This window comes from Cervus canadensis, chromosome 30 (assembly GCF_019320065.1).
Source record: "Cervus canadensis isolate Bull #8, Minnesota chromosome 30, ASM1932006v1, whole genome shotgun sequence".
Classification (NCBI taxonomy): Eukaryota; Metazoa; Chordata; class Mammalia; order Artiodactyla; family Cervidae; genus Cervus; species Cervus canadensis.
Window position 1 is genome coordinate 43,562,998 of NC_057415.1, and position 12,895 is coordinate 43,575,892.

The window sequence follows — 12,895 nt, forward strand, 5'->3', positions numbered from 1 at the left end:
CTGGATCATCAAAAAAGCAAGAGAGTTCCAGAAAAACATCTATTTCTGCTTTATTGACTACGCCAAAGCCTTCGACTGGGTGGACTGTAGAAAATTCTGAAAGAGCGGGGCATACCAGACCACATGACCTGCCTCTTGAGAAACCTGTATGCAGGTCAGGAAGCAAAAGTTAGAACTGGATATGGAACAACAGACTGGTTCCAAATAGGAAAAGGAGTACCTCAAGGCTGTATATTGTCACCCTGCTTATATGCAGAGTACATCATGAGAAACACTGGGCTGGATGAAGCACAAGCTAGAATCAAGACTGCCAGGAGAAATATCAATAACAGATATGCAGATGACACCACCCTTATGGCAGAAAGTGAAGAAGAACTAAAGAGCCTCTTGATGAAAGTGAAAGAGGAGAGTGAAAAAGTTGGCTTGAAGCTCAACGTTCAGAAACTAAGATCATGGCATCTGGTTCCATCACTTCATGGGAAATAGGTGGGGAAACAGTGGAAACAGTGTCAGACTTCATTTTCTTGGGCTCCAAAATCACTGCAAATGGTGATTGCAGCCATGAAATTAAAAGATGCTTGCTTCTTGGAAGGAAAGTTATGATCAACCTAGACAGCATATTGAAAAGCAGAGACATTACTTTGCCAACAAAGGTCTGTCTAGTCAAGGCTATGGTTTTTCCAGTGTTCATGTATGGATGTGAGAGTTGGACTATAAAGAAAGCTGAGCACCAAAGAATTGATGCTTTTGAACTGTGGTGTTGGAGAAGACTCTTGAGAGTCCCTTCGACTGCAAGGAGATCCAACCAGTTCATCCTAAAGGAGCTCAGTCCTGGGTGTTCACTGGAAGGACTGATGCTGAAGCTGAAACTCCAATACTTTGGCCACCTGATGCAAAGAGCTGACTCATTTGAAAAGACCGTGATGCTGGGAAAGATTGAGGGCAGGAGGAGAAGGGGATGACAGAGGATGAGATGGTTGGATGGCATCACCGACTCAATGGACATGGGTTTGAGTAAACCCCTGGGAGTTGGTGATGGACAGGGAGGCCTGGCGTGCTGCGGTTCATGGGGTTGAAAAGAGTCAGACACGACTGAGCAACTGAACTGAACTGAACTGAACTGAAACACCAACTTTGGCAAGTGACTTCAGAGTTTTTCTCTAAAGCAATTACAGGAAATTCACAAAGCTTCCATCAGCCCAACTTCACTAAAATGTCACTTCTTTGCAGAATCAAAAAATCCGCCATGTTTTACATCAAATCTTGCATTAGGTATTCACCAGTTACCACTACAATGAGATAGAAAGTAAAAGTTAAACACCACAGATATTTTGTTTGTTAATAGCAATTCAATATAATAATAAAGGAGACTCTCCAAAAAATGCTGTTCTAAAAATTTATTAAAGCATTTATCTTACAGTTTTTAACGGAAACTGGAAAATGTTTACCTTTGTAGTTTTCAACATACTAGAAAAAATAACTTAGAAATGCAGTTCTGAGGTAAGAGGGAAAAAATACTTTAAACGTTCCTCTTCAAAAATTAATTCATATCGTTGTTCTAGAGACAGGAGGATTCTCCCCATTCTCCTCCTGGCCTTACAGGTGAGGCACAGGGAAGCGGGGGCCTGCGCACAGCGTGGCGTCACCAGAGAGGGTCCAGACCCCGAGCCTGGAGTCACGGGCTGCAGCCTGGCGGCTGATGGGCGGGAAGCCGGCTGAGAGCCGCGCGGAGGAGCTGGGGTCACGCGCCCGTCACTCTAAGAGCGGGCTTGCGTCTCTCCCTCACCTGCCCACACAATTACCTGAAACCTCCCGCCGGTCTCACACCATAAGCGAGGAAGCTGAGGCGTCTTGGCCGTGTGATGCAGCCTGGCCAAGCTCACCGGACCGGCACCCCCTGCACCGGGCCAGCGCGTCCCCTGCGCCCCTCAGCCTCACGGGGTCCGCCCGGCCCAGGTGACGGTGAGGGGGCATTCCACACCTCTCAGAGCATAACAAAAACTCCACATAATTGTAGCTGGAAAGGTCAATTGACGGAGTCATTCGGTAAAGTGTGATTATCTGAAGAGCAACCAGTAAGGATAATGTCCAGCCGGACAGAGATGGGAAGAGAATATGCTACATTTTACCATTAATAGTGATGCCGGTTTATACCACTGATCTTAAGATACAGCTATTATAAAAATATAAAGGCACGATTTTATTCATACCCAAAATAGCTAATCATAATTACAAATTCTCAGAACAAGAGCCAGAAACGGAACTGGCTTTCTTAGTCACAGCATTACATACCATCAGCTGGGATGAATCCTTCGATTCAGCTAGTGCATGTGTATCGGCCATTGTGTACCAGGGTCTCACTGACTCATCCAGTCCTGAGTCTCTTTCTGGAAGAAAGGGGACTCTCCCACTCATTGACAAGCAGCCTCCCTGGCAAAGCCGCCACCCTGCCCTTTCCAAAGGCAATCACTGATGGCGCCTGGTCCACGTGAACACCCGAGAGTGGGATGAGGCTCATGAAACACACAGGCATAGATACCTGCAGGGAAGCGGGCTGACGGACAGCAGGAATTAGCAGGGCTAGCGGAGGCGGGCCGGACACCCATCCGGACGGATGTTCAGAAAGGAGGCGGGGACTGAGCCTGCTGAGGTTGATGTCAGGGAGAGGACAGCTGGCACTAAGGCCCCAGGGCAGCCCGCAGGACACCAGAGCGTCCAGTGAAGATGTGCGCTGGGGGGATGCTGCTGCTGTTTCTGATGTATAAACAGAGAGAACCCAGCTTCAGGAGGAGGTTATGAGGTGGGTCCCAGAAGTGTTAACTGACCAGCCGGGTGGGGCTCCCAGGGGCCCCGCGATGGGCATTACTGGGCGTCAAGGGCCGTTTAACCAGAGGGTGAGGCTCCCTGGAAACAAGAAAAGCACCCACAGCAGCAGGTCCCCACGCCCCACGCCTCTGCAGAGCCAGAGCAGAGGCCCAGCTCTGCGGGGCTCACAGCCCACCTCTCAGCTCCTCGGGAGGGAAGCTGGGCTCCTGGTCAGAACACCCGAGGGCCACGGCACTTAGTTTCTGAAGGCTGAGTCACCAAAATGTGTGTGAACATTGACAAATGTACTGTTTATTTTCAATACCAAATGTGGTAATTTCTGACAGGAATAACTGACAGTTATGTCACATTTTTAAAATATAGACTGTTCCCCTAAACACTAATTCAATGAACAAAAATGTCCCAATGTAGAAGTTGGGTGCATTCATGTGGTTATATTCTTACAGATAATAATTCATAAAATAGAAAATTACACTCCTATTAAGAGCATTCACGTTCATTCTAGAAATGGAATTTGATTCTTACAATGATTTGTCATTTAAACTACCTCCAATAAAGTATAAATAATTACAGTTACTTCTCTTTTCGTCAACGCTTAAATGTAATTACCACTCACTGCACAGGGGAGGGGCGTCTGCCTTCAGCTAAAGTCAGCATGAGAAATAAAGTGGTAGGAATGCTAATAAACACCATGAGACTTGACACTGAACCTTACCATTTATATAACTGCAATTATAAGTCAGCACCACGATACAAGGGATTTTGGTGCCTATCAAAAATAGGGTTGATGTCCAATGACAAGCAGACTTATTCACTCAAGTAAGGACTGAGTGACACGCAGACTAGAGCCAGGTGTGAAGCAGAGGCGGCTCCGGAGACCCCCTCAGGAGAAGCGGGTCAGCGGGGGCCGGGCTCCCCGCAGGCCCCCTGCGTCCCCCCACGTAACTGGCCTTTTCTGTTTCCAGCAACTGCTAACAGGTCCGCTAAGCAGCTAAGAGGAGCAGTTTTAAAATTTCCCACTTCTCTGCTTAATCAAAACATAGCTAATTAGTAATGTTTATAGGATGTAGAACTACAGCCTCCGTAGAAAGCAGAGACGGCTTCACCAACGATTTTAACTGAAGAACACAACATCGTAGTCTTCACCACACTTTTCAACAGCGTTAAAGAGGAAAGGCGAGAGAGGCGGGGAAGGCAGGGCTCCAGGGTGCAGAGGCTGGTGCTCGGCACAGAATCGAGGGGACCTCGGCCTGGCCTGGGGGAAGGTGACCTCGAGTGTTCAGTGAGAACAAACCCAGCCCTCGCCAAGACCGCAATCTGAGTGACAACAGTAACCAGTGGGAAATAAGGAAAAGCACAAGCCAGTCTAAGTGCAGATGCGTTTTTCCATGAAATCCTCTTACATTTTTCCTCCAAAAGTATTTCTTTAACCTGCCTTGGTTCACCTCAAAAAATGCATGTAGCTTCTAACTGGCGAGTTTCTGAGGGTGCTGGAATCAGATCTCAAAGGACTCTTAGAACCTGTGGTGACCCAGGGGCCAAAGAGCAGATAAAACCAAGGAGGGTCTTGGAATGCAGAAACGGAAAAACCAGACGCTTATGGCCCTTCCCTCCCCATGCCGTAACTATTAGAGGAACAGTATAACCCGCCTCCCCTCCTGCCCCTCAGGGAGAGGGTATTTGCCCTGCCCTTCCCCCACCCAGTACAGGTGCCTCGTCCAATCAGCAAGTGACCCGAAAGACCCCATCCCACTCCTTGTACCCTGGGTATAAAAGTGGACTAAGGACCCCTGTTCAAGATCGGTTCTCCCTCCAGCTGGCCCGCTGTTCTAACAGTGTCTCCCACTCAAATAAACTTTATTTCCCTCTCATTCTGTCTCATGTCTGGAAATTCTTTTCCAACCCATGCCTGAAAGAACCCAAACCGTAGGTTCTTCGGGTGCTGGTGGAGGTGCAGGGGACACATGGTCCCCAGTTCCCATCCTGCCGGGGCCACCCACTGCCCACGTCCACAAGCTCACGGGGAGTGTCTGCTCTGTGCGGACAATACAGGGCCCTGGGTGCAGAGATGACCTCACACACCTGATGCCATGTGCTTGCTGTGGTGACACGCGAGCCTCCAGGACACGCACGGCCATCCTGATTCTGCAGCCAGGGTGCCCAGGCACAGACAGGGAACTGGCTCTGAGCCCACTGACCCAGGCTCCCCTCCCTCCCTCCAGAGGATAAAGCAGCTCAGCGTCTCCACCTGCCACCCTTCCCTGGAATTCAGTCTGTGCAGCTCTGCCTTCAGCCTTGCCTCCAGCACGTCTCCTGGGACATCATGGGACGTGGGGGCTACTGCTGAAACCTTAAAAGCCATATTTATGCTTATGCAGCCATACAGACATGCAGATATAAAAGGTCGCTGCTCCTCACACTTTGCTTGGTGAAATATGCCATATTTTTACATCTGATAGTTTCAATAAATAAGCATACATTTTAAACTTGGATCTCGTTAAAATGTTTACATACCTCCTGGAAAAATCAGGTAATTCCCCATTTTTAAAGATGTCCATCTTGCTTATGACGTCACAGACACCATCAGAAGTTTCACCCCTATCTCAAAGATGAGTCAGCTAGGATGAGAAACACGTGACAAGCATGAAGCACACGAACAGCCTTCCCCCAGGTTACCGGGTTACCCGGGGGGATTCCCATTACACGGGGGTCCCAGGTGATCCACCTCTCTAACTGATGAGGAAGTGGTGACGTTACCCGACACACACTTCACATGACCTGACAGGCTCTCAACTTCCAGTCAGCACACTCACCGTGAGATCCACACCAGGCTGGCTCTCCCAGTCCCTGAACGGAAGCCTCCACTGGAGCAGTGGCGTGCATTAAAAACCGAAAATGTGTGTTCAGCACGAACGAACCACAGTGTCTGAACGTGAAAGCAGATGCACAGGTGGATCTCTCCCGCGGGGTTTACCCACTCAGGGGAGTGGGGGAGGCAGGTAAACAAACGCTCAACTCGGGGAAAGTGTGCACCAGGGGACAGACACAGACGCTCCAATCCTGAGCAAGAGACACTCAAGCAAGGCCAAGTTCTCATGATTCAAACCAGCAGTCAGAAAGAACATGTTGTTTTGCTGATTTAAAAAAACAAAATGTTTACAGCTAGAATTATAATGGGTTGAAAACAACTTTCTTAAATGTCATCATTGTCTAATTAGAAGCACTAAGTTCTCCTTAACTGAAATGATGAGTAACTATGCACATTCAGTGACATCATGGATGGTTACTGATAAGAAACACAGCAAATCCGCACGGCTGTCCAGACGCCAGGGATTCACGTGAAAACCAACGTCCGTTAGAGGCCAACAGCGCAAAGACATTTAGGGCCAAGGCAGGCTCCATGCATGACTGTGTGCTCTGAACGTTCCTGTTGGAAAAGACACTTGTAGGGGGAGAACACATAACAGACTCGTTTTATTAATAAATAAATGAGCCCTGAGCCTGGCGTGGGCCGGAGCGCACAGCACCCAGCATGCCTGGGGACCCTCGACACCAGAGAGCTCACCCCTGTCTTGCAGCTCCATGTTCCTCTCCCAGCCCGCAGCCTGGGTGCCTAGGGAACCCTGGGCAGCACGAGGTGCGGGCCATCACGTCCTCGAGACTCTGACTACAAAGGAAGCAGTCATCACAGCATCACAGCTTGGCAAACAGGGTGCCACCCTGGTCTGAGCCCCAGATTTAGTGCCTAAGGACCCAGCACTTAGCACTCCAGAACTCTTTATTTGAGGATCCGCCGTTAACTTATTTTTTTCAAAGCTGAAGTTGCTGGCAACAACTCGTCTATGAGATGAATTATAGGACAAATCCACTTGGTTCCTGAGCTGTAATCACAGGGACCCTGGGAAAGCCCCTCAGCTTCTGACCGAGGGCATGGCTGTCACCCCAGGGGGGACAGAACCCCCAGCCTCCCCTTCTGAAGGATGCAGTTTACTTCCAGCACCTCTTCCCCATTTAATTTCCATCTGCAACAGCTGCAAATCTCCTCTGTGACAGAGTACTTAAAACAATCAACAGGGAACTTAAATTTACCTGGAAAGTAACTGCAAGATGTTGCAGTAACATTCCAGAGTGGGATAACTTGATGGATGAGGCAACTATTTCTACGCATATTTAAAGAAAACCACAGTCATTAATACTGCCATTAATTTAAAGAAAACCACACAGTTATTAATACTGCCAAAGTACAGAAACATTCTGACACACAAGGATTTATAAAAGCCTTCAAACCACAATCGCTTCAAACACTGCTCAGTTACCCTACGAAGGCAGCTGAGTCCACGCGGGTGTCTCCCGCCTCTCCGGGGCTTGGGGCGCCTGTGGGGAGGGACCCTACAGGAGGCGGTCCCGCTGGGGCCGGGGGTTCTCCTGGGCCCCTGTCCTCAGACGGCTCCCGGACGCTCTGCGAGGCTGGTGCGACTCCAAGGCTCTTCCAGAACTTTTCGCTTCTGTTTGGGCCACACTGCTGCTTCCCCGCAATAGTGCCGAGATTTAAAAGTAAGAGGAGCCGGGGGCCGTTTGAGGCAGGGCTGAGAAGAGAAGTCACGCACACACGCACCCCGAACCGGTGTCACGAATCCAGCACCCAGGGCTGGGCTGCCCCCAGAGCAGCGGGGATCCCGGCCGGGGTAGGGGCAGCCCCGGACACTGGCCCCCCCGAGACCGAGCTGGGCTCGGGGAGGCGCCCGCCGCGTGGGTTCAGGGGCTCGTCTCCGCGCCCCTGAACCCCCAAGCCCAGAAGCCGCTCGCAGTAACAGGAGGGGCGAGCCCAGAGCCCCCAGTCCCGGAAAACCTGCTTCACTGGGGCCGAGTCGCCGCGCCTTCCAGCCCTCAACTCGGGAGCAGGCCGACCCCACGAGTTTCCATCTGGGGTGCTGGGGTGGGGAGGGCGGAGGGTCACCGGCCAGGGACTTGGGGACGGGGACGCAGGAGGGACGGAGGTACCGGAAGACGAGGGGGCGCCAGGTGAGAAGGGGGCGCAGGGAAGGAGGCGCAGAGGGGAAGAGTGCCCAGAGAAGGGGGCGCGGGGAAGGAAGGGGCGTGGAGGGGGAGAGGGGCGCAGAGGTCAGCGGGCGCAGGGAAGGAGGGGCGCGCACTCACCTGCAAGCGGCCTGGGCGCCCGCGGCGGGCAGCCGGGGGCGGGGGTCCCTCGGCACTCATCGCCGCCCACTCGGCGGGCCCGCGCTCCGGGGCCCCGCGCCAGCCTCCCACGGTCCGGGGCGCAGAGTCCCCAGCCCCTGTCGGCGCGCGCAGCGCTCAGGCTGGGCTCCGGCTCGGCGGGCAGCGGGTTGGGGGGTGCCGAGCTCCGCCCCCGAGCGCCGCCCCGGGCCCGCCCCGGGGAGGAGGGGCGCGCGGCGGCGGAGGCTCGGGGTCGGGGCCGGGGGCACGCCCGGGGGAGGAGGTGGTGGTGGTGTCTGGCGGCTGCGGACCCCCGCCCCGGGGTCGAGCGCTCCTCCCGGCCTGCGCCCCCTTCCCACCCCTGCTCCCCGAAGAATCTGACCGGGGGCCTCCCCTCCCCCCACTCCAGGACTTCCCCGCCCTCGGGTGGTAGTAGCCCGAAGCCTTCCGCGTCCCTGGCATCCCTCCCCTGGGGTCTTCCCAGCATCCGGAGCCGATGTCTGGCCCCGGCGACTGTCCAGAAAAGGAAAGAGCGCGGGAGCCTCACCCGGCGCCGCGCCCCGAACCGCACGATCGACTCGGGTCCTCCCGGAGGCAGCGCGGACCTGGGGCCCCAGGCGCCCCCGGCACTGGGCTGGGTGGCCCCCGCCTCGCACTGCCGGGCAGTGAGGACTCAGGCAGGCACCGGCTGGTCGGCGGTCCCCTTGCTCCTCAGGGCAGTACTGGCTTGCGCAGACTCAAGTCATCCTCATTCAAACGCAAATGACAGTTTGGGATAATCTCAGGAAACACACACACCCTAAGCGACCAGCCTTCTAAAAGCGGCAAGCAGGTACCTTCCACGCTTTGCAAACCCTGTCTGCGTGTCCCTACACTTACTCGGCACAGGTGCGCGCAGGCTTTCACCTGGGGAAGCCGCCCTTAGTCCTTGCAGGCGGGAGAGCATAAAGTCCAGACGGGGACCATGTGACCTGTCTCTGCAGGGAGAAAGCCCCAGGCAGGGTGGACCAGTGGAGATCGGGCAACCAGAGAGACTGCTCAGTCTGACTGCCACCTTTCCCAGCTTTACTGGGAAGTGGTTGATTGTTGTTGTTCAGTCGCTAAGTCCTGCCCAACTCCTTGTGACCGCACTGGACTCCAGCAAGCCAGTCTCCTCTGTCCTCCACTATCTTCTGGAAGTGACTGCAATTCATGTCCTTTGAGTGGGTGATGTTATCTAACAATCTCATCCTCTGCAGGCCCCTTCTCCTTTTGCCAGAGGATGGATAACATTGTGCAAACTTAAGGTGTACAAAGTGTTTATCTGCTACACTTACAATGCAAGGTGATTACCATCCTAGGCTAGCTAAGGTCAACATAAATACCATTTCTTTATGGTAGTAGTAAGAATGTTCATAATCTGCTCTCTTAGTAACTTTCAAGTATATAATACAGTCTTGGTAACGAGTCTCCATGCTGTACATTAGGTCCCCAGAATTTATTCATCTTGTAACTGAACAGTTTGTACCCTCTGATCAACATCTTTGCAACCCTCCAACTCCCAAGTGTCGGGAGCCGTTATGGGAGGTCCCACCCGTGACGAGGTCATGAAGAAAATACCGGGCAGGCAAGGCAGTCCGAGACCCCATCCATGACGAGGTCACGAGGAAAATACCTGACAGGCAAGGCCGTCTAGAATAAGGGACCCTCCAGGTTGGCCTCGGCCTCTACCCTACCCTATATTCTCCCCCCTTTTCTGCTGTTGTTCTTGTTTGCCCTGCTGTGGATTCTTGTGTTGCCTGTCGAGAGCTCTCCTGCTCCTCTTTCACTGAGTGAGGACCAACTTAAAACCCTAATTAATAAATCTCCTGGACGCTGGTACCCTATGAAGGGCCCAGGGATGAAGGAAATGCTTCAGTTCAAACCCTTTTGCTGGCATTCTGGCTTGTTTGATAAATGTGTGCTCTCATTGCACAAAATGCTCATGATTGTTCTAAACATCCTAAACATAGTACGCTAACAAAAGAAACTATTAAGCATAGGCCCATTCGCGGGGTGAAAAAAGCTCCACAAATATTATAGCCACAAATGTGCCTAATAGAAAATAGTTTAGATAGAGATTAGCTGGCGACTTCTTGCAGGTAATTAACTTTTAGACTAAGAGCCTGTTTTGTGCCATATCTGCTGTTTTTGAAATCCTTTGCATTTCTGTTCTGTAAAAAATGTAATCCTATCTAGTTCCCTTGGAGATGACACCTAATAGAAAGAAAATAGATTAACCACAAAAAAGATAGGGTCGGCTACTGAAGTTGCTTAAAGTTGCACCAAGTGCAAGCCATAAATTGTCAACAGGCCTGAAAGCCAAAAGATTATACATAGAGATTAACCATTAAAAAGGCCCTAATAGGCACAGAGCCCTTTGGGGGGTGAGGAAGCCCTATTAGAAAATACAAAAAATATTGTTTTAAAAGTGGTTATTAGATCAACGTTTGATTGATGTTAATGTGCTGAGGTTATGCAGTGGACACTATTGTTAATATAGTTAAAGATATAGTAAAGTAAGAGTTTAGCCCTAGTGTAAAAACAATAAGATAATTGTTAATTTTAACCAAGAGTGCTAAACAGGGGCTGCCTCTCCAGAGCCACAGAGTCTTTGTGTGTTAAACTTTTTAGATAAATTTAGCTGAGAATTTCTGCAAAAAGACTGTCTTTTATGTTAACAGGATTGTATTTCTATTATGTTACAACCTGCTGTACCATGAGACTGCCACTTTTCTGTTTTCTGCTAACCTCAAGGCCAGAAGATAATGTACAAAAAATCTATGGGAAAAGACTCTCATAAACAAAAATACATAGAGCACACCTGGTTTCGTGAAGGACAAGCTGATATAATGTTAAACTAAGTCTGTATGCTTATCTGCCCCTTAGAAATGTACCAACTTAGGGTATAAAGGCTATGGTGAAAAATAAAGCAGCTGCCAGACTCTGCTGCATATTCCTGGTCTGGTCTCTTTCTTTCTCTCTCTCTCTCTCTCCCTAGCAGACTTGGCTCTATCAAGGCCGGTCCTACGTGTCTCTCTCTCGCCGACGCCGTTCATCCTGAGGGTTCCCCTGGATCCTGCCGGGGCTGGACCCCGGCACCCAAGCACCTTGTTACCTACGGAGTCCAGAGTCCAATCTCGCTCTGCTCCCCGCAGGACAAGCCAATGAGTTGGAGATGAGGTGTGGAGGAAAGGATGGCTGATGAAAATCTCAAAATAACTCTCTTACTGGGGTCTGGATGCCAGGTTCTTTTTTAGATCAGAGTGGGGAGGTGAGGAAACAAAGTAAAAAGGCCATTAATCTTGCAAATATCTCCTAGAATGGCAAGCCTCAGAGAGGAGATGAGTTAATTTCTTTCTTCCTGCTATCCACAGGTGGACAGGGTTCTGAACAAAGGCACTTTAACAGTCAGGCAGAGGGACAGGGTTCTCTGAGGCAGGCGATTATGTATGATTATAATAACAAAAGCAGCAGGAAGCAAGTCAAAGAAACAGTTCCAACTTGGAGTCAGAATTGGCTTTTCCCTGCAGCACCTTTGTACCCACCAATCTACTCTGAGTTTGGCTTTTTTAGGTTCAGTATTTAAGTGAGACCACACAGTATGTGTGGAGAAGGAAATGGCAGCCCACTCCAGTGTTCTTGCCTGGAGAATCCCTATGGACTGAGGAGCCTGGCGGGCTATAGTCCATTGGGCCACAGAGTCAGACACGACTGAAGCGACTTGGAACGCATACAGTATGTATTCTGCTGACTATTTCACTTAAGACAATGCCCACAAAGTTCACCCATGTGGTTGCAAATGGCAAGGTCCATCCTTTCTGATGGATGAATAATATTCATTATCTGTACATATAATATACATGCCTATGTGTATACATAACATATATGTATATATCATATATCTGATATATGCCCCAGTACATGCATTCACAAAGGCACACACACACTCCACAGCTTCTTTACCCATTCATCCACAGCTGGACCTTTGGGTTGCTTCCATGTCTTGGCGATTGAGAATAATGTTGCAGTAGACAAGGGAGTGAGATATCTTCACTGTCCTGTTTTTATTTCCTTTGGTTATATGCCCAGGAGGATTGCTGGGAATAGTAATAGTTCTGCTTATTTCTTGAGGTACGCCTATACTGCTTTCTCCATTTGCCTATAGCAGGAAACTAGGGTGTGTTTTTAAAACCGTATTTGCTACACAAGAAACGTGTTTGCATGTGCCATAATTTCTTGGTGTTGTCTAAACTAGAAATTCTTTTACTAGAGTAAAAGAAAAATCTATTAATCATTTAAGAAAAAGAGTCTCACTTATGATCATTACCATATTTCTATTTTCTGAACCTGATATTAATATGAGTTATATCTAAACTCACAAGAACTACAGAGTAGGGTGGGTATCATGTTTTCCCAGGCTTCATGCTGCTGAATCCATACTGTTTTGGAATTTGTTGATATTTGTGTGCTAAGAAGTTGAAGTGAGTACTGTTTTTGAGAATTTTTTTGAAAGATGACTTTTCATATTAAATAGGATGGTGTGATATAATCAACACAAATATGCTGCCGAAGAACAGGAAGGGAGGGAGGAAGGGGAAGAGGGTAGAGGGCAGAAAAAGAAAGACAGAAGGAAAGAGAGAGAAAAGGATGGAAGGAAAGAAGGAAGGCAGAAAGAAAGCAGGAAGACAAGGGAGAGAAGATCACACAGCAGTGGGGGGGTGGTCCCTGCAGGGATCTCCCAGAGGAACACGGCTGTTGGGGCCCCTTGAGAATCGGCTATGCTCAGAGGATTCGGAAACTGACTAGGCCTGTGTGGCTGCCGGACAGTAGAGGGCTTTTAAATCAAGAATGGGTTTCAGGTGGGTGATCAGTG

The 12,895-nt window shown here is 50.1% G+C and overlaps 1 protein-coding gene across 4 annotated transcripts in view; it reads right to left on the reverse strand.

The window, feature by feature from the left end:
• The window catches only part of SNTG2 (syntrophin gamma 2), a 113,358-nt gene extending 105,208 nt beyond the window's left edge, over nt 1-8,150 (reverse strand). For 3 of the 4 annotated variants that reach the window (XM_043453827.1, XM_043453826.1, XM_043453825.1), the window contains exon 1: nt 7,984-8,150. In XM_043453827.1, coding sequence (XP_043309762.1) covers nt 7,984-8,043 — 60 coding nt within the window. In that variant the 5' untranslated portion in view covers nt 8,044-8,150. The remainder of the gene's footprint in view (nt 1-7,983) is intronic. The other variant, XM_043453828.1, reaches the window with a different exon arrangement.
• Nucleotides 8,151-12,895: the final 4,745 nt, after the last annotated feature.